The sequence below is a fragment of the Coregonus lavaretus genome, assembly GCF_964263955.1.
Source record: "Coregonus lavaretus genome assembly, chromosome: 39".
In the NCBI taxonomy this organism is placed as follows: domain Eukaryota; kingdom Metazoa; phylum Chordata; class Actinopteri; order Salmoniformes; family Salmonidae; genus Coregonus; species Coregonus lavaretus.
The window spans coordinates 7,939,987-7,962,189 of NC_140026.1; the positions used below are offsets into that span (position 1 = coordinate 7,939,987).

The 22,203-nt window shown below is 43.9% G+C and overlaps 1 protein-coding gene across 1 annotated transcript in view; it reads right to left on the reverse strand.

Moving 5' to 3' along the window:
• Window positions 1-201: 201 nt before the first annotated feature.
• LOC311112682 (uncharacterized protein) overlaps window positions 202-22,203 on the reverse strand; it is a gene marked incomplete at its 5' end in the record, with an annotated part of 82,806 nt that continues 60,804 nt past the window's right edge. Inside the window, 7 exons of the mRNA XM_084155815.1 lie at window positions 202-1,345; window positions 2,327-2,362; window positions 6,752-6,814; window positions 9,217-9,252; window positions 9,546-9,602; window positions 12,728-12,847; window positions 12,931-13,110. Coding sequence (XP_084011941.1) covers window positions 1,211-1,345; window positions 2,327-2,362; window positions 6,752-6,814; window positions 9,217-9,252; window positions 9,546-9,602; window positions 12,728-12,847; window positions 12,931-13,110 — 627 coding nt within the window. The 3' untranslated portion in view covers window positions 202-1,210. The remainder of the gene's footprint in view (window positions 1,346-2,326; window positions 2,363-6,751; window positions 6,815-9,216; window positions 9,253-9,545; window positions 9,603-12,727; window positions 12,848-12,930; window positions 13,111-22,203) is intronic.

The following is a 22,203-nucleotide window of genomic DNA, read 5'->3' on the forward strand; positions in this document are numbered from 1 at the left end:
CAGACGGGAGGATGAGGAGGTTGGAATGTTGAGAGGAAAGGGGGGAGGGGGGGGGCAAGTGTTGGAAGATGGAGAGAGTGGGAGAGGGAGAAAGAGAGGGTAAAGATAGAGAGAGAGAGAGAGAGAGAGAGAGAGAGAGAGAGAGCACTCTGGCCTACATTATCTTTCTTCCTAAAACATCACTAACAAGAAAACTATTTAGAGTAATTAATACATTTACATTACATTTTAGTCATTTAGCAGACGCTCTTATCCAGAGCGACTTACAGTTAGTGAATACATATTTTTTTTATACTGGTCCCCCGTGGGAATCGAACCCACAACCCTGGCGTTGCAAACGCCATGCTCTATCAACTGAGCTACATCCCTGCCGGCCATTCCCTCCCCTACCCTGGACGACGCTGGGCCAATTGTGCGCCGCCCATGAGTCTCCCGGTCACGGCCGGCTGCGACAGAGCCTGGATTCGAACCAGGATCTAGTGGCACAGTTAGCACTGCGATGCAGTGCCTTAGACCACTGCGCCACTCAGGAGTAATACATTACTTGTCAATCTATCAATCTATTGCTAATCAATCTATCAGAAATGTGATCAGTGATAAGAAGGGTTACATAGATCTATCAGAAATTCCCTCATTAATTGACAGTTAAACTAAGTACACAAGGTAGAATAGCGCGGGTTGCGTTGTTTTGTAATGGTGCGTACCTTATCTCAATCAATCAATCAATCAATTTTATTTTATATAGCCCTTCTTACATCAGCTAATATCTCGAAGTGCTGTACAGAAACCCAGCCTAAAACCCCAAACAGCTAGTAATGCAGGTGTAGAAGCACGGTGGCTAGGAAAAACTCCCTAGAAAGGCAAAACCTAGGAAGAAACCTAGAGAGGAACCAGGCTATGAGGGGTGGCCAGTCCTCTTCTGGCTGTGCCGGGTGGAGATTATAACAGAACCATGCCAAGATGTTCAAAAATGTTCATAAGTGACAAGCATGGTCAAATAATAATCAGGAATAAATCTCAGTTGGCTTTTCATAGCCGATCATTAGAGTTTAAAACAGCAGGTCTGGGACAGGTAGGGGTTCCATAACCGCAGGCAGAACAGTTTAAACTGGAATAGCAGCAAGGCCAGGCGGACTGGGGATAGCAAGGAGTCACCACGGCCGGTAGTCCCGACGTATGGTCCTAGGGCTCAGGTCTCTCAGTTGGCTTTTCATAGCCGATCATTTAGAGTTGAAAACAGCAGGTCTGGGACAGGTAGGGGTTTCGTAGCCGCAGGCAGAACAGTTGAAACTGGAATAGCAGCAAGGCCTCCTGGCTCCCCCTGAAACACTAGGCCAGGGCTCCCCTGGAAAACAAGAGTGGGGATTGCATTTGGAAAAGAAAACATGGGCCTACATGGGGCTGGCTTTATAACAACATGAGTGTAACTGTATGAAGTCTAAAATCTCAATGTAAGTCTACAGAAACCAAAGTCACTAATAGGGACTAGAGTAAATATCATGTGTTGGCAATTATCCTAGACTAAAAAATTTAAGAAAGAAAGAAATACATTTTACATTTGAGTCATTTTAGCAGACGCTCTTATCCAGAGCGACTTAAAGTTAGTGCATTCATCTTAAGATAGCTAGGTGGGACAACCACATATCACAAGCATAGAAAGTACATTTTTCCTCAATAACGTAGCTGTCAGCAGAGGCAGAGCTAGAAGGGGGGGGGGGGGGGGTCAAGTGCAAGTCGAGGTGAGGAGGAGGATGTTTGAAGAGGTAGGGTTTCAGATGTCTTCGGAAGATGGGCAGAAAGACAGAAAGAAAGTCGCCCCCTTTACATACGCTCCCAACTATTTAATGGATAAACCTAATAACCAATGTTGTTTAGAACTTACGTAGAATGTGCAAATGTCTTTCCTTCTTTTTCTACACTTTACTTTTTATTAGTCAGCTCCTCTACAAATATTTGTGGGTGCGTATCAGCTAATGCTTTTACTAGACAATAATCCTAGAATAAACCATACACTAAGCAATCTCCATTAAGACAAAAGCAACATTACGTAAACGGCATTCAGTTCTTCATCGCACACACACTGCCCTCTATCTGTTTGGTGTTGTCATTACACGGTTACCATGGAGATCCTTATTACTTTCTATTGAGCAGACAGACTGACTCGGAGGTCAGAGGTCAGATGTCTACTGCGGTCCAGTACTCTGAGGTCAGTACGGTGTCCATATTTGGACAGCCTCAGTCTGAGCAGGACTTTCAGGTCAGGTGTCTACTGTGGTCCAGTACTCTGAGGTCAGAGGTCAGGTGTCTAGTATTGTCCAATACTTACTACAGGACCAAGGGGACCGGGGGGACCTGGATTACCCTGGAGAAGAACACAACAAACAGACAGGAAGTCAGTTGGAGAGAAGACGTAGCATCTAAACTATTGCATCTATTATCTATTGTAAAATAGACAGAAAACAGGTTATGTAGAACAACAGGGTATGTGGAACAACAGGGTATGTAGAACAACAGGGTATCAAATCAAATCAAATTGTATTGGTCACATGCGCCGAATACAACAGGTGCAGACATTACAGTGAAATGCTTACTTACAGCCCTTAACCAACAGTGCATTTATTTTAAACAAAAAAAGTAAGAATAAAACAACAACAAAAAAAGTGTTGAGAAAAAAAGAGCAGAAGTAAAATAAAGTGACAGTAGGGAGGCTATATATACAGGGGGGTACCGTTGCAGAGTCAATGTGCGGGGGCACCGGCTAGTTGAGGTAGTTGAGGTAATATGTACATGTGGGTAGAGTTAAAGTGACTATGCATAAATACTTAACAGAGTAGCAGCAGCGTAACAAGGATGGGGGTGGGGGGACAGTGCAAATAGTCCGGGTAGCCATGATTAGCTGTTCAGGAGTCTTATGGCTTGGGGGTAGAAGCTGTTGAGAAGTCTTTTGGACCTAGACTTGGCACTCCGGTACTGCTTGCCGTGCGGTAGCAGAGAGAACAGTCTATGACTAGGGTGGCTGGAGTCTTTGACAATTTTGAGGGCCTTCCTCTGACACCGCCTGGTATAGAGGTCCTGGATGGCAGGAAGCTTTGCCCCAGTGATGTACTGGGCCGTACGCACTACCCTCTGTAGTGTAGGGACATGTTGAAAATGTCAGTGAAGACACTTGCCAGTTGGTCAGCACATGCTCGGAGTACACGTCCTGGTAATCCGTCTGGCCCTGCGGCCTTGTGAATGTTGACCTGCTTAAAAGTCTTACTCACATCGGCTACGGAGAGCGTGATCACATAGTCATCCGGAACAGCTGGTGCTCTCATGCATGCTTCAGTGTTGCTTGCCTCGAAGCGAGCATAGAAGTGGTTTAGCTCGTCTGGTAGGCTTGTGTCACTGGGCAGCTCGCGGCTGTGCTTCCCTTTGTAGTCTGTAATAGTTTTCAAGCCCTGCCACATCCGACGAGCGTCAGAGCCAGTGTTGTATGATTCAATCTTAGACCTGTATTGACTCTTTGCCTGTTTGATGGTTCGTCGGAGGTCATAGCGGGATTTCTTATAAGTGTCCGGGTTAGAGTCCCGTTCCTTGAAAGCGGCAGCTCTACCCTTTAGCTCAGTGCGGATGTTTCCTGTAATCCATGGCTTCTGGTTGGGGTATGTACGTACGGTCACTGTGGGGACGACATCATCGATGCACTTATTGATGAAGCCAGTGACTGATGTGGTGTACTCCTCAATGCTGTCTGAAGAATCCCGGAACATGTTCCAGTCTGTGCTAGCAAAACAGTCCTGTAGCTTAGCATCTGCGTCATCTGACCACTTTTTTATTAACCGAATCACTGGTGCTTCCTGCTTCAGTTTTTGCTTATCAGCAGGAATCAGGAGGATAGAGTTATGGTCAGATTTGCCAAATGGAGGGCGAGGGAGAGCTTTGTATGCGTCTCTGTGTGTGGAGTAAAGGTGGTCTAGAGTTTTTTTCCCTCTGGTTGCACATTTAACATGCTGGTAGAAATTAGGTAGAACGGATTTAAGTTTCCCTGCATTAAAGTCCCCGGCCACTAGGAGCGCTGCATCTGGATGAGCGTTTTCCTGTTGATTAATGGCCTTGTACAACTCATTCAGTGCAATCTTAATGCCAGCATTGGTTTGTGGTGGTAAATAGACAGCTATGAAAAATATAGATGAAAACTCTCTTGGTAAATAGTGTGGTCTACAGCTTATCATAAGTATGTAGACGTGTGTACTGAATAACACAACACACAGACAGGAAGTCAGTCAGTCTGTAGACGTGTGCACTGAATAACACAACACACAGACAGGAAGTCAGTCAGTCTGTAGACGTGTGTACTGAATAACACAACACACAGACAGGAAGTCAGTCAGTCTGTAGACGTGTGTACTGAATAACACAACACACAGACAGGAAGTCAGTCAGTCTGTAGACGTGTGTACTGAATAACACAACACACAGACAGGAAGTCAGTCAGTCTGTAGACGTGTGTACTGAATAACACAACACACAGACAGGAAGTCAGTCAGTCTGTAGACGTGTGTACTGAATAACACAACACACAGACAGGAAGTCAGTCAGTCTGTAGACGTGTGTACTGAATAACACAACACACAGACAGGAAGTCAGTCAGTCAGTCAGTCAGTCAGGCATCAACAGACAATAAGACAAGTATGTTCCCCCAAGTCACTAGCTTTAGTCATATTAATTAATGTGTAGATTAAACATGACAAGTCACTAGCTTTAGTCATATTAATTAATGTGTAGATTAAACATGACAAGTCACTAGCTTTAGTCATATTCATTAATGTGTAGATTAAACATGACAAGTCACTAGCTTTAGTCATATTAATGAATGTGTAGATTAAACATGACAAGTCACTAGCTTTAGTCATATTCATTAATGTGTAGATTAAACATGACAAGTCACTAGCTTTAGTCATATTAATTAATGTGTAGATTAAACATGACAAGTCACTAGCTTTAGTCATATTAATTAATGTGTAGATTAAACATGACAAGTCACTAGCTTTAGTCATATTAATGAATGTGTAGATTAAACATGACAAGTCACTAGCTTTAGTCATATTAATGAATGTGTAGATTAAACATGACAAGTCACTAGGTTCAGTCATATTAATGAATGTGTAGATTAAACATGACAAGTCACTAGGTTCAGTCATATTAATGAATGTGTAGATTAAACATGACAAGTCACTAGCTTTAGTCATATTAATGAATGTGTAGATTAAACATGACAAGTCACTAGCTTTAGTCATATTCATTAATGTGTAGATTAAACATGACAAGTCAATAGCTTTAGTCATATTAATTAATGTGTAGATTAAACATGACAAGTCACTAGCTTTAGTCATATTAATTAATGTGTAGATTAAACATGACAAGTCACTAGCTTTAGTCATATTAATGAATGTGTAGATTAAACATGACAAGTCACTAGCTTTAGTCATATTAATGAATGTGTAGATTAAACATGACAAGTCACTAGGTTCAGTCATATTAATGAATGTGTAGATTAAACATGACAAGTCACTAGGTTCAGTCATATTAATGAATGTGTAGATTAAACATGACAAGTCACTAGCTTTAGTCATATTAATGAATGTGTAGATTAAACATGACAAGTCACTAGCTTTAGTCATATTAATTAATGTGTAGATTAAACATGACAAGTCAATAGCTTTAGTCATATTAATGAATGTGTAGATTAAACATGACAAGTCACTAGGTTCAGTCATATTAATGAATGTGTAGATTAAACATGACAAGTCACTAGCTTTAGTCATATTAATGAATGTGTAGATTAAACATGACAAGTCACTAGCTTTAGTCATATTAATTAATGTGTAGATTAAACATGACAAGTCAATAGCTTTAGTCATATTCATTAATGTGTAGATTAAACATGACAAGTCAATAGCTTTAGTCATATTAATTAATGTGTAGATTAAACATGACAAGTCAATAGCTTTAGTCATATTAATTAATGTGTAGATTAAACATGACAAGTCAATAGCTTTAGTCATATTCATTAATGTGTAGATTAAACATGACAAGTCAATAGCTTTAGTCATACTAATTAATGTGTAGATTAAACATGACAAGTCAATAGCTTTAGTCATACTAATTAATGTGTAGATTAAACATGACAAGTCAATAGCTTTAGTCATACTAATTAATGTGTAGATTAAACATGACAAGTCAATAGCTTTAGTCATACTAATTAATGTGTAGATTAAACATGACAAGTCAATAGCTTTAGTCATATTAATTAATGTGTAGATTAAACATGACAAGTCAATAGCTTTAGTCATTAATTAATGTGTAGATTAAACATGACAAGTCACTAGCTTCAGTCATTAATTAATGTGTAGATTAAACATGACAAGTCACTAGCTTTAGTCATATTCATTAATGTGTAGATTAAACATGACAAGTCACTAGCTTCAGTCATATTAATGAATGTGTAGATGAAACATGACCAACACTTGGTGTAATGTGATGGTTGTCATGACACTGCTTGGGATAAAGTAGCTTCTGTAGTATATTGGGTTCATATATTCACAATCCATCTAGAATAGACAGGTGTGTGTGTGTGTGTCTGTCTATGTGTGTGTGTGTGTGTCTGTCTATGTGTGTGTGTGTGTCTGTCTACATGTGGTGTGTGTCTACGTGTGTGTGTTTGTGTGTGTGTGTGTGTGTGTGTGTGTGTGTGTGTGTGTGTACGTACAAGGAATCCATCAGGACCTCTGGGGCCGATGTCCCCAGGCCTTCCGTCAGGACCACTAGGACCCTGAGGAGAGAAACAGAACGCACAGAACCAGGTCAGAAACACAGAACACATAGAACCCTTTAGAACCAGGTCAGGAACACAGAACAAATAGAAAACGTTAGAACCAGGTCAGGAACACAGAACACATAGAACCCTTTAGAACCAGGTCATGAACACAGAACACATCGAACCCTTTAGAACCGGATCAGGAACACACCAAGTAATCATTTACACCACATATACAGTACCAGTCAAAAGTTTGGACACACCTACCCATTCAAGGGTTTTTCTTTATTTTTACTATTTTCTACATTGTAGAATAATAGCGAAGATATCACAACTATGAAATAACACATATGGAATCATGTAGTAACCAAAAAGGTGTTAAACAAATCAAAATATATTTTTTATTTGAGATTCTTCAAATAGCCACCCTTTGCCTTGATGACAGCTTTACACACTCTTGGAATTCTCTCAACCAGCTTCACCTGGAATTATTTTCCCACATATGCTGAGCACTTGTTGGCTGCTTTTCCTTCACTCTGCGGTCCGACTCATCCCAAACCATCTCAATTGGGTTGAGGTCGGGGGATTGTGGAGGCCAGGTCATCTGATGCAGCACTCCATCACTCTCCTTCTTGGTAAAATAGCCCTTACACAGCCTGGAGGTGTGTTGGGTCATTGTCCTGTTGAAAAACAAATGATAGTCCCACTAAGCACAAACCAGATGGGATGGCGTATCGCTGCAGAATGCTGTGGTACCCATGCTGGTTAAGTGTGCCTTGAATTCTAAATAAATCACAGACAGTGTCACCAGCAAAGCACCCCCACACCATAACACCTCCTCCTCAATGCTTTACGGTGGGAACTACACATGCAGAGATCATGCTTTCACCCACACCACGTCTCACAAAGACACGGCGGTTGGAACCAAAAATCTTCAATATGGACTCCAAACCAAAGGACATATTTCTACCGGTCTAATGTCCATTGCTTGTGTTTCTAGGCCCAATCAGGTCTTGTATTCTTATTGGTGTCCTTTAGTAGTGGTTTATTTGTAGCAATTCGACCATGAAGGCCTGATTCACACAGTCCTCTCTTAACAGTTGATGTTGAGATGTGTCTGTTACTTGAACTCTGTGAAACATTTATTTGGGCTGCAATTTCTGAGGCTGGTAACTCTAATGAGCTTATCCTCTGCAGCAGAGGTAACTCTGGGTCTTCCATTCCTGTGGCGGTCCTCATGAGACCCAGTTTCAACTCAAATCAAATGTTATTTGCCACATGCGCCGAATACAACAGGTGTAGACCTTACAGTGAAATGCTTACTGATAAGACCTTAACCAACAATGCAGTTTAAAGAAGAAAAAAAAAGAGTGTTAATTAAAAATAGATAAGTAATACATAAAAATAGCAAATAATTAAAGAGCAGCAGTAAAATAAAATAACAGTAGGGAAGCTATATACAGGGGGTACTGGTACAGAGTCAATGTGCAATGCAAATAGTCCAGGTAGCCATGATTATCTGTTCAGGAGTCTTATGGCTTGGGGGTAGAAGCTGTTAAGAAGCCTTTTGGACCTAGACTTGGCGCTCCGGTACCACTTGCCGTGCGGTAGCAAAGAGAACAGTCTATGACTAGGGTGGCTGGAGTCTTTGACAATTTTTAGGGCCTTCCTCTGACACCGCCTGGTATAGAGGTCTGGATGGCAGGAAGCTTAGCCCCACTGATGTACTTGGCCGTACGCACTACCCTGGCGGTGATGCAACCAGTCAGGATGCTCTCGATGGTGACCATTGAACTATGAGCCAGCCAACTGTCTTAGCAGACTGCGCTTGTTGGTTTTTGCGACTGCACTTGAAGAAACTTTCAAAGTTCTTGAAATGTTCCGTATTGACTGACCTTTACGTCTTAAAGTAATGATGGACTGTCATTTCTTTGCTTATTTGAGCTGTTCTTCCATAATATGGACTTGGTCTTTTACCAAATAGGGCTATCTTCTGTATACCCCCCTACCTTGTCACAACACAACTGATTGGCTCAAACACATTAAGAAGGAAATAAATTCCTCAAATTAACTTTTAAGAAGGCACACCTGTTAATTGAAATGCATTCCAGGTAACTACCTCATGAAGCTGGTTGAGAGAATGCCAAGAGTGTGCAAAGCTGTCATCAAGGCAAAGCGTGGCTATTTGAAGAATCTCAAATATAAAATGTATTTTGATTTGTTTAACACTTTTTTCAGTTACTATATGATTCCATATGTGTTATTTCATAGTTTTGATTTCTTCACTATTATCCTACAATGTAAAAAATAGTAAAAATAAAGAAAAACCCTTGAATGAGTAGGTGTGTCCAAACTTTTGACTGGTAGTGTACATAATGAAATACATTATATTGATGTCTAGGAATTAGTTGTCTTACAGGCACACCGTCCAGCCCAGGCAAACCAGGAGCTCCCTGTAAGGAGACAAGATCAACTGTGAGTTAAACAACTGGCCTTACTTCATTATAAACTTACATGTAGATTTAGGGGAGTGAGGGAGGTGATGAGGGAGGGAGGTGATGAGGGAGGGAGGGAGTTTCAGGTCAGACTGACCTCAATGGATGGCACAGGATGATGTCATAGCAACAACATTATCCCCCTTTCTCCAGGATAGGAGGAGAGGAAAGACAAGATGGAGGGGTGGATGGATGGGGAGAGGCATGAAGGTCAAACTCTTCCTCATAACATTCTTGTGTATATACGTTACCCCTCCGGTTCCAACATATACAGGTTCTCCCTTCTGTCCTTTAGGACCAGTAGGCCCCTGAGAGAGAGAGAGCGAGAGCAAGAGAGAGAGAGAGAGACAGACATAGAGACAGAGACAGACACAGAGACAGAGAGAGACAGAGAGAGACAGAGAGAGAGAGAGAGAGACAGACAGACAGAGAGAGAGACAGACACAGAGAGAGAGAGAGAGAGAGAGAGACATTGTGTCACAATGAAGCCAGTAACACCCCGGCAGCCGGCTCACTCCATGCAGATTTCCCCTCAGTCAGCAACCATTTGGTTACTAGATAACTGACTCCTGTTACAGTGATGTGGTACTGATGTAGATGATTGAGGTTACTTACAGCGAATCCAGTTAGGTCCAACAAACACTAAACTACATGACTCTTATTACAGAACAGATACTCTACAGCAGGGGCGGCCTGTTCAATAGGGCGATATGGGCGACGCACTGCCAAACGGGAAAAGGAAGGGATTTTTTTTCTAATCAATTATATCACGGCAACAGTAGTTATCAGTGTTGTAATCTATACGTCTGATCTGCCACAGTGCCACACTGCCACTAAATGTCGAATCAGGCTAAAGTCGTGCTTCAAATGGCTCCCCCCCCTTTTGGGGCGATTTCAGTCAGGTTGAAAATCGCCCAGAAGTCTGTCATAGACTCCCATGTAAAATCTATTTTTTTCAAATTTCAGAGCCTTCAATACAATCTCAATGGGTGTCTGTGGGCTTGCACTTACGCGCTTTCGTCATACGTTACGTAACCATGAACGTAACTGAGAAAAGAGTGGATTGTTTGAAAGAAGTTCCTTTTTGTCGGCGAACAAATGAAGATAAATTGGCAACGAAACAATTAGGACCTCCCAGACCAAATTTAATAATTCAACAGGTTTCTACTAAAGGCGGAAAGTCCTACACCCGAGGATTTTCCAAAAATTGGTACGAACGAAAAAAGACATTGCCACTCACTCAACTGGATGACGAGGGATACAGGCTAGCTGTCCGCCGCCACAACGATGAGGTTAGTGTTGATAATCACAAGTTTACTGGAGAACCAACTGAGACCAAGTAGAGACTTTGGACAGGGTGGATATGGTGTAATAAAGGCAGTTTATTCAGAGGTAAATATATCTGGAATCGCGTTCACGGACCCGTTCGTCAAACTCTTAGGGAGCTATAAATTAAGCCCCATTACTTACCATATCAGATAAGAGAAATTGCTGCAGCTACATATATTTTACATCCTGGCCCTACATAGTTCACTATTTGCATCACTTACCAAAATATTACATGTGGTCATATATGCTTGGAAAGTGGAGATGCCATAGAACGTCAAAAAAGTAAACATTGCTGGAGACACATTGCCGTTTTGGAGAAGACATCGCGTTTGCTAGCGAAGAGATTTGTTGAGGCAAATGAACTTGGGCTGGGAATTGCCAGGAACCTCACGATAAGATATATGCATCAACATTGCGAGTCTCATGATTCTATACGTATTGCGATTCGATACTGTGATTTTATTGCGCACCATATGTCTGTTGCAGAGGGATCAGAAAGCCATGAGAACGAGTTTTGATCAGTCATGGAAATAAAAGTGCTGAAAACAAATTGGCTCCCAATGTAAAAAGATTGAGAACAAGCTATGAAGGAACAATAATGGTGTTTTGGTGCAGGTACAGCCAACTAGCGCTAAAATATTGCGATATTGTCAATACAGTATATCGTAAAGTATCACTATGTAACTCGATTTCTTTCACCCCAATCCCTCAAATTAACGGTAAATAACTGAATTGTTTGCCCCACATTTAGCTAAGATGATTAGCTAGCCAGCTAAAATGTTTTATTTAGTTAGCAGTCGCATCTACAATAGTTTACTGTCAATAACATGTCTCCAAAAATGACGTGGTGTCTCCAATTGTGTTGACATTTTACAATTGCAATGCGCATCCATGAGTATCCACTTTCTGTAGCTCAGCTGGTAGAGCATGGTGCTTGTAACGCCAAGGTAGTGGGTTCGATCCCCGGGACCACCCATACACAAAAATGTATGCACGCATGACTGTAAGTCGCTTTGGATAAAAGCGTCTGCTAAATGGCATATTATTATTATTATTATTATTATTATTATTATCTGAAGAGAGCCCCGAAACATTGTGTGCAGACATTTTATGCAATAAATGAAGTAGGTTCAATCTAGTAGTTCTGATCTTCTGATTGGTCCTGATGAGTTGGGCGAGGTCACCTCCAGGCTACTGTCACTGTTGCATTGGCTCTGAGTCGGGTTCTCTGTCTTCAAATGTTCAGCCTAAGAGAGGGGATTTTTGTGTGTGTGTGTGTGTGTGTGTGTTTAACAGTGATGATGTGTGTGTGTGTGTGTGTTTAACAGTGATGATGTGTGTGTGTGTGTGTTTGTGTGTGTGTGTGTCCTCAGAGCAAGAACTCGTGAGTTGGAAGAACTGAGAGGCCTATGGCGTGGGTGTTGTCCTTGGCCACCTGCTGACAAGGCTGACAAGATAGGACCCTTTTGTCCATTGTTATTGGATAGGAACAGAACTTATAACCAGCTCCTGACCTAAATAGATCTTAGCACAACATTTTACTCAACATATCATATTCCATATTCACTATAACAAATATATTTACTACGACATTAGCAAGAACCGCCACATCCTCAGCCGGCTAATCCAGTGTGTGAAGTTTTGCGGAGTGTTTGAGTTAGCTTTGCGGGGCAAAGATGAAACTGAGGGCTCCACCAACCCTGGTAAGCCAACACTTTTGAGATCAGTCAATAAATGCTTCTGGTATTGACTTATATGCTGCCCCTGTCTTCATGTTGTTGCTGGACATATCTTTTTTTAAATGTGTGTAGGTCACCTAAATCATCAGAAAAATTGCCCCTACTGAGAATTTTTTCAGGAGCCGCCACTGCTCTACAGTAATAGTAATATATGCCCATTAGCAGACGCTTTTATCCAAAGCGACTTACAGTCCTGCGTAAAATACATATTACGTATGGGGGTCCCAGGATTCATTTACATTTTACATTTACGTCATTTAGCAGACGCTCTTAACCCACTATCCTGGTGTGGCCAATTCCATGCTCTACAGAGGACCACCTAAATGATGATAGTAGTAGATAGTAGACAGGTAAATGTGACTCACAGGGAGTCCTGAAGCTCCAGGTGTTCCTCTGTCTAGAGCTCTGGGACCTGGGTCTCCCTGGGTACCGTTACATCCATCAGCTCCTGGTAGACCCCTGCCACCGTCCTGACCTGGGTAACCCTGGAGCAAGAGAAAAAGGGTTAGGGTGTGTGCGTGTGTGTGTGTGTGTGTGTGTGTGTGTGTGTGTGTGTTACAATACTCACTGGGACTCCGTCGGTTCCTGGGAACCCTGGAACGCCCAAGGGCCCCTTGTCTCCTTTCAGCCCAGAGGGGCCTGTGAGTCCGACGTGGCCCCTCTCTCCTTTTTGTCCCAAAGGCCCTTTGTCGCCTGGGAACCCCTCTGGTCCACCGGGTCCCACAGGCCCCAAGGCCCCTGGACGCCCCTGGAGACAGGGAAGAGGAGGAGGCAGACATGGTGACACAACTCTTAACAAGTTCTTTAAATAGATTGAGTCTTTAAGAGAGTGTGAGAGTCAGAAAAGTCAAAGGTGAGGAAGAGGATGAGGAGGAGAGGTACCCCTGACTAACACTTAGACTATGTACAATAAAATATTGTCCTGGAAAGTAAGCGGCCAGAGGTCTCTCTCTCTCAGTTAAATTTAAGGGATTTATTGGCATGGGAAATGTATGTTAACATTGCCAAAGCAAGTGAAGTAGATAATAAACAAAAGTGAAATAAACAATAACAATTAACAGTAAATATTACACTCACAAAAGTTCAAAAAGAATAAAGACATTTCAAGTGTCATATTATGTACTGTATATATACAGCAGTGTTGTAATGATGTGCAAATAGTTAAAGTACAAATGGGAAAATAAATAAACATAAATATGGGTTGTATTTACAATGGTGTTTGTTCTTCACTGGTTGCCCGTTTCTGGTGGCAACAGGTCACAAATCTTGCTGCTGTGACGGCACACTGTGGTTTTTCACCCAATAGATATCGGAGTTTATCAAAATTGGATTTGTTTTCGAATTCTTTGTGGGTCTGTGTAATCTGAGGGAAATATGTGTCTCTAATATGGTCATACATTTGGCAGGAAGTTAGGAAGTGCAGCTCAGTTTCCACCTCATTTTGTGGGCAGTGTGCACATAGCCTGACTTCTCTTGAGAGTCAGGTCTGCCGACGGCAGCCTTTCTCAATAGCAAGCCTATGCTCAATGAGTCTGTACATTTCTCTCAGCAATCTACACACAATACCCCATAATGACAAAGCATAAAACTGGGTTTTTAGAAATGTTTGCACATTTATATATATACAGTGAGGGAAAAAAGTATTTGATCCCCTGCTGATTTTGTACGTTTGCCCACTGACAAAGAAATGATCAGTCTATAATTTTAATGGTAGGTTTATTTGAACAGTGAGAGACAGAATAACAACAAAAGAATCCAGAAAAATGTATGTCAAAAATGTTATAAATTGATTTGCATTTTAATGAGGGAAATAAGTATTTGACCCCCTCTCAATCAGAAAGATTTCTGGCTCACAGGTGTCTTTTGTACAGGTAACGAGCTGAGATTAGGAGCACACTCTTAAAGGGAGTGCTACTAATCTCAGCTTGTTACCTGTATAAAAGACACCTGTCCACAGAAGCAATCAATCAATCAGATTCCAAACTCTCCACCATGGCCAAGACCAAAGAGCTCTCCAAGGATGTCAGGGACAAGATTGTAGACCTACACAAGGCTGGAATGGGCTACAAGACCATCGCCAAGCAGCTTGGTGAGAAGGTGACAACAGTTGGTGCGATTATTCGCAAATGGAAGAAACACAAAATAACTGTCAATCTCCCTCGGCCTGGGGCTCCATGCAAGATCTCACCTCGTGGAGTTGCAATGATCATGAGAACGGTGAGGAATCATCCCAGAACTACACGGGAGGATCTTGTCAATGATCTCAAGGCAGCTGGGACCATAGTCACCAAGAAAACAATTGGTAACACACTACTCCGTGAAGGACTGAAATCCTGCAGCGCCCGCAAGGTCCCCCTGCTCAAGAAAGCACATATACAGGGCCATCTGAAGTTTGCCAATGAACATCTGAATGATTCAGAGGAGAACTGGGTGAAGGTGTTGTGGTCAGATGAGACCAAAATCCAGCTCTTTGGCATAAACTCAACTCGCCGTGTTTGGAGGAGGAGTAATGCTGCCTATGACCCCAAGAACACCATCCCCACCATCAAACATTGAGGTGGAAACATTATGCTTTGGGGGTGTTTTTCTGCTAAGGGAACAGGACAACTTCACCGCATAAAAGGGACGATGGACGGGGTCATGTACCGTTAAATCTTGGGTGAGAACCTCCTTCCCTCAGCCAGGGCATTGAAAATGGGTCGTGGATTGGTATTCCAGCATGACAATGACCCAAAACACATGGCCAAGGCAACAAAGGAGTGGCTCAAGAAGAAGCACATTAAGGTCCTGGAGTGGCCTAGCCAGTCTCCAGACCTTAATCCCATAGAAAATCTGTGGAGGGAGCTGAAGGTTAGAGTTGCCAAATGTCAGGCTCGAAACCTTAATGACTTGGAGGAGATCTGCAAAGAGGAGTGGGACAAAATCCCTCCTGAGATGTGTGCAAACCTGGTGGCCAACTACAAGAAATGTCTGACCTCTGTGATTGCCAACAAGGTTTTTTTTTAAATATATATATACAGTGGGGGAAAAAAGTATTTAGTCAGCCACCAATTGTGCAAGTTCTCCCACATAAAAAGATGAGAGAGGCCTGTAATTTTCATCATAGGTACACGTAAACTATGACAGACAAATTGAGCATTTTTTTTTCCAGAAAATCACATTGTAGGATTTTTTATGAATTTATTTGCAAATTATGGTGGGAAATAAATATTTGGTCACCTACAAACAAGCAAGATTTCTGGCTCTCACAGACCAGTAACTTCTTCTTTAAGAGGCTCCTCTGTCCTCCACTCGTTACCTGTATTAATGGCACCTGTTTGAACTTGTTATCAGTATAAAAGACACCTGTCCACAACCTCAAACAGTCACACTCCAAACTCCACTATGGCCAAGACAAAAGAGCTGTCAAAGGACACCAGAAACAAAATTGTAGACCTGCACCAGGCTGGGAAGACTGAATCTGCAATAGGTAAGCAGCTTGGTTTGAAGAAATCAACTGTGGGAGCAATTATTAGGAGATGGAAGACATACAAGACCACTGATAATCTCCCTCGATCTGGGGCTCCACGCAAGATCTCACCCCGTGGGGTCAAAATGATCACAAGAACGGTGAGCAAAAATCCCAGAACCATATGGGGTGACCTAGTGAATGACCTGCAGAGAGCTGGGACCAAAGTAACAAAGCCTACCATCAGTAACACACTACACCCCCAGGGACTCAAATCCTGCAGTGCCAGATGTGTCCCCCTGCTTAAGCCAGTACATGTCCAGGCCCGTCTGAAGTTTGCTAGAGTGCATTTGGATGATCCAGAAGAGGATTGGGAGAATGTCATATGGTCAGATGAAACCAAAATATAACTTTTTGGTAAAAACTCAACTCGTCGTGTTTGGAGGACAAAGAATGCTGAGTTGCATCCAAAGAACACCATACCTACTGTGAAGCATGGGGGTGGAAACATCATGCTTTGGGGCAGTTTTTCTGCAAAGGGACCAGGACAATTGATCCATGTAAAGGAAAGAATGAATGGGGCCATGTATCGTGAGATTTTGAGTGAAAACCTCCTTCCATCAGCAAGGGCATTGAAGATTAAACGTGGCTGGGTCTTTCAGCATGACAATGATCCCAAACACACCGTCCGGGCAACGAAGGAGTGGCTTCGTAAGAAGCATTTCAAGGTCCTGGAGTGGCCTAGCCAGTCTCCAGATCTCAACCCCATAGAAAATCTTTGGAGGGAGTTGAAAGTCTGTGTTGCCCAGCGACAGCCCAAAAACATCACTGCTCTAGAGGAGATCTGCATGGAGGAATGGGCCAAAATACCAGCAACAGTGTGTGAAAACCTTGTGAAGACTTACAGAAAACGTTTGACCTGTGTCATTGCCAACAAAGGGTATATAGCAAAGTATTGAGAAACTTTAGTTATTGACCAAATACTTATTTTCCACCATAATTTGCAAATAAATTCATTACAAATCCTACAATGTGATTTTCTGGATTTTTTTTTCTCATTTTGTCTGCCATAGTTGACGTGTACCTATGATGAAAATTACAGGCCTCTCTCATCTTTTTAAGTGGGAGAACTTGCACAATTGGTGGCTGACTAAATACTTTTTTTCCCCACTGTAAATGAAATACCTTATTGACATAAGTATTCAGACCCTTTGCTATGAGACTCGAAACTGAGCTCCAGTGCATCCTGTTTCTATTGATCATTCTTGAGATGTTTCTACAACTTGGAGTCCACCCGGGGAAAAATCTAATGATTGTACATGATTTGGAAAGGCACACACCTGTTTATATAAGGTCCCACAGTTGACAGTACACGTCAGAGCAAAAACAAAGCCATGAGTTCGAAGATATTGTCTATAGAGCTCCGAGACAGGATTGTGTCGAGGCACAGATCTGGGGAAGGGTACCAAAACATTTCTGCAGCATTGAAGGTCCCCAAAAACACAGTGGCCTCCATCATTCTTAAATGGAAGAAGTTTGGAACCACCAAGACTCTTCCTAGAGCTAGCCGCCCAGCCAAACTGAGCAATCGGGGAGAAGGGCCTTTGTCAGGGAGGTGACAAAGAACCCAATGGTCACTCTGACAGAGCTCCAGAGTTCCTTTGTGGAGATGGGAGAACCTTCCAGAAGGACAACCATCTCTGCAGCACTCCACCAATCAGGCCTTTATGGTAGAGTGGTCAGACGGAAGCCACTCTTCAATAAAAGGCACATGACAGCCCACTTGGAGTTTGCCAAAAGGCACCTAAAGGACTCTCAGACCATGAGAAACAATATTCTCTGGTCTGACGAAACCAAGATTAAACTCTTTGGCCTAGATGCCAAGCGTCACGTCTGTAGGAAACCTGGCACCATCCCTACGGTGAAGCATGTTGGTGGCAGCATCATGCTGTGGGGATGTTTTTCAGTGGCAGGGACTGGGAAACTAGTCAGGATAGAGGGAAAGATGAATGGGAGCAAAGTACAGAGAGATCCTTGATGAAAACATGCCCCAGAGCGCTCAGGACCTCAGACTGGGGGTGAAGGTTCACCTTCCAACAGGACAACGACCCTAAGCACACAGCCAAGACAACGCAGGAGTGGCTTCGGGATACATCTCTGAATGTCCTTGAGTGGCCCAGCCAGAGCCCGGACTTGAACCCGATCGAACATCTCTGGAGAGACTTGAAAATAGTTGTGCAGCAACACTCCCCATCCAACCTGACAGAGCTTGAGAGGATTTGCAGAGAAGAATGGGAGAAACTCCCCCAAATACAGGTGTGCCAAGCTTGTAGCTTCATACCCAAGAAGACTTGAGGCTGTAATCGCTGCCAAAGGTGCTTCAACAAAGTACTGAGTAAAGGGTCTGAATACTTACAAATTTGCAAACATTTCGAAAAAACAGTTTTTGCTTTGTCATTATGGGGTATTGTGTGGAGATTGATGAGGGGAAAAAACTATTTGGAACGATAACGAGTAGCTCGTTCCATCTCATCCCAAAGATGCTCAATTGGATTGAGATCTGGTGACTGGGCAGGCCACTGCAGTAAGCTGAATTCACTGTCATGTTTGTGGAACCATTCCTGGACAATCCTAGCCTTATGGCATGGGGGCATTATCTTGCTGAAAAAATTAATCCGCAGATGGATATACTGCTGCCATGAAGGGATGCACCTGATTGGCAATGATGTTCAGATATCCTGTTGCATTGAAACTTTTATCAAGGGGCCCAATGTGTGCAATGAAAACACACCCTACACCATCACACCACCACCACCAGCCTGCAATGTTGACACGTGGCCTGATGGATGCATGTACTCATGTTGTTTCGTTCCTTAGCAACCGCAGTTTCTCGTTTTTTGCTTAAAGAAGTGGAACTCTGTAAGGTCGTTGGCCGCCATACCCCATTCGTGTCAAAAGGTACAACGACTTGTGCATTGTTTTATGTGTCTTTGGGCACCAATGTTGTACTGGACTGTCAGTTTACTAACTGTAGCCTGTCTGTTGCGCTGCACAATTTGTGTCAGCCTCCTATGTACTTTTCATCAATGACCCATTTTCGACAACTGTCCTGCCATTGCCTGGATGCCCTTTGGATGGTGGACCGTTCTTGATACACATGGGAAACTGTTGAGCGTGAAAAAACTGTTCTTGACACACTCAAACTGGTGCACCTGGCACCTACTACCATTCCCTGCTCAAAGGCACTTAAATATTTTGTCTTGCCCATTCACCCTCTGAATGGCACACATACACAATCCATGTGTCAATTGACTCAAGGCTTAAAAATCATTTTTTAACCTGTCTCCTCCCCTTCATCTACACTGATCTGAAGTGGATTGAAGAAGTGACCTCAATAAGGGATCATATCTTTCACCTGGATTCAACTGGTCAGTCTATGTCATGGAAAGAGCAGGTGTTCTTAATGTTTTGTCCATGTGTTCCTAATGTTTTGTCCACTCAGTGTATATCTCAGTGTCTTTCTCTCCTCATCTTGGAACGTCTTTATATATTTTCCAACCTCATGAATCTTAGGGAAACATCTGAACACACAAACACTTTGATTTGACATCATCTCTCCAAATCAAAGCAGCAGTCTTCAATTACACTCTCTGACGGGTGTGCTGAGGGAGTTTACCAGGAGGGGACATCCTCAGACACATTTCTAGGCTGACATATTTTTTTTTTGGGGGGGGGGGGGAAGAGCGAGAGAGAGGTATGACAGAGTGTGTGTGTGTTTGTGAAGGAGAGAGAGCCAGAGAGATTGTGAGGGAGAGAGTGTATGTATGTTATCCTAAACAGGGCTTTTTGGCCACTTAAGGAATTTGTGCAACCTTATCGACAACAATCGTCACCCAATCCTGCACTAGCCAACCATCACCACATGCCGGCGACAGAGAGCAGGTATTTGAAAAACTCTCTGTGACAATGGGGTAGGCGTGGGTTAACCTGATCTCTCTCTCTCTCTCTAAGGCCTAGGATACACTTTAACTCTGTTTTAGGTAAGAGGTCACCATAAAGGTGTTTGTTAGACTCTTTGGCATATACAGTGACATACTATAACTCTCTAATGCTTTCCCAATGTCTAACACACACATTTACAGTTACCTCTTACCTAACACACAGACAGAGTTAGAGACAGAGTTAGACAGTTACCTCTTACCTAACATTCAGACTGAGTTAGAGACAGTTATCTCTTACCTAACACAGACAGAGTTAGAGACAGTTAACTCTTACCTAACACAGACAGCGTTAGAGACAGTTAACTCTTACCTAACACACAGACAGAGTTAGAGACAGAGTTTAGGCCTTAGCTCTCTGGAGAGGGTACTAGAAGCATCCATCCACTAGATGGATAAAAATTATCTATTTTCACAGAAAATACATTACTCAATGTCATAGTGTGATCTCAGTGAATATATCTCCACAGTTAATGCAACGGGAGGTGGAGGGAGAACATCTAAGGTGTTCCCTAAATGTGCTGACCTGGTTGGCAACTGAGGGAAAAGAACATCCTTCAATGCTTCCTTCAATACAGGATGCTAATGGGGTGAAAGGGGAATGGGAGAGGAGAGGAGAGGAGAGAAAGGGTGAGGAGAGGAGAGAAAGGGAGAGGAGAAGAGGAGAGAAAGGGAGAGGAGAAGAGGAGAGAAAGGGAGAGAAGAGGAGAGAAAGGGAGAGGAGAGGAGAAGAGAAAGGGGAGAGGAGAGGAGAGAAAGGGAGAGGAGAGGAGAAGAGGAGAGAAAGGGAGAGGAGAAGAGGAGAGAAAGGGAGAGGAGAAGAGGAGAGAAAGGGAGAGGAGAGGAGAGAAAGGGAGAGGAGAAGAGGAGAGAAAGGGAGAGGAGAAGAGGAGAGAAAGGGAGAGGAGAAGAGGAGAGAAAGGGAGAGGAGAAGAGGAGAGAAAGGGAGAGGAGAGGAGAAGAGGAGAGAAAGGGAGAGGAGAAGAGGAGAGAAAGGGAGAGGAGAAGAGGAGAGAAAGGGAGAGGAGAAGAGGAGAGAAAGGGAGAGGAGAAGAGGAGAGAAAGGGAGAGGAGAGGAGGAGAGAAAGGGAGAGGAGAGGAGAGAAAGGGAGAGGAGAAGAGGAGAGAAAGGGAGAGGAGAAGAGGAGAGAAAGGGAGAGGAGTGGAGAAGAGAAGAGGGATGCTGAAGATGAAATGGAATGAAATGGTCAAAGTCAAAGATAACTGCACTCCTAACTGACTACCTGGTCTGACTCGAGATTAAACTTAACTATAGACAGAGAGAAGGAGGGATGGATGGACAGGGTAGTGTCACGATCGTCGTAAGAACCGGACCAAGGCGCAGCGTGGTAAGCGTACATCTTTTAATGAGTACTTTACACAATCACAAAAACAACAAAACAATACGTGAAGTCTAAAGGTTCACCAACACAAACCTATACAGAACAAGATCCCACAATGAACTAGTGCCAACCGACTGCCTAAGTATGGTTCCCAATCAGAGACAACGAGAATCAGCTGCCTCTGATTGGGAACCACCCTGGCCAACATAGAAAACACGATCTAGAACAGACCCAATGAAAACTAAACATAACAAGTCCACACCCTGGCTCAACATTTAAGAGTCCCCAGAGCCAGGGCGTGACAGTACCCCCCCCCCCCCAAAGGCGCGGACTGCGACCGCGCCAACCAAACACAACAGGGGAGGGGCCGGGTGGGCATTCCGCCTCGGAGGCAGGATCGGCTCCGGGCGTGACCACCACTCTCTCACTACCCCCCCATAGCGCCCCATGTCTGGTCTGGCCCCGCTGGCCGGAGCTGGACTGGACACCGGTGGAGCGGATTGCTCTTGCTCCGGAGTGGAGCAGCTGACCGGTGCCGGACCAGGCACCGGTGGAACAGGCACGGACCGTGCCTGACTGACGACGCGCACCACTGGCCTGGTGCTGGGATCAGGCACAGGCCGGACCGGGCTGGCGACGCGCACCACTGGCTTGGTGCGGGGAGCAGGAACAGGCCGGACCGGCTGGCGACGCGCACCACTGGCTTGGTGCGGGGAGCAGGAACAGGCCGGACCGGGCTGGCGACGCGCACCACAGGCTTGGTGCGGGGAGCAGGAACAGGCCGGACCGGGCTGGCGACGCGCACCACTGGCTTGGTGCGGGGAGCAGGAACAGGCCGGACCGGGCTGGCGACGCGCACCACAGGCTTGGTGCGGGGAGCAGGAACAGGCCGGACCGGGCTGGCGACGCGCACCACTGGCATGGTGCGGGGAGCAGGAACAGGCCGGACCGGGCTGGCGACGCGCACCACTGGCTTGGTGCGGGGGAGCAGGTACAGGCCGGACCGGGCTGGCGACGTGCACCACTGGCTTGGTGCGGGGAGCAGGAACAGG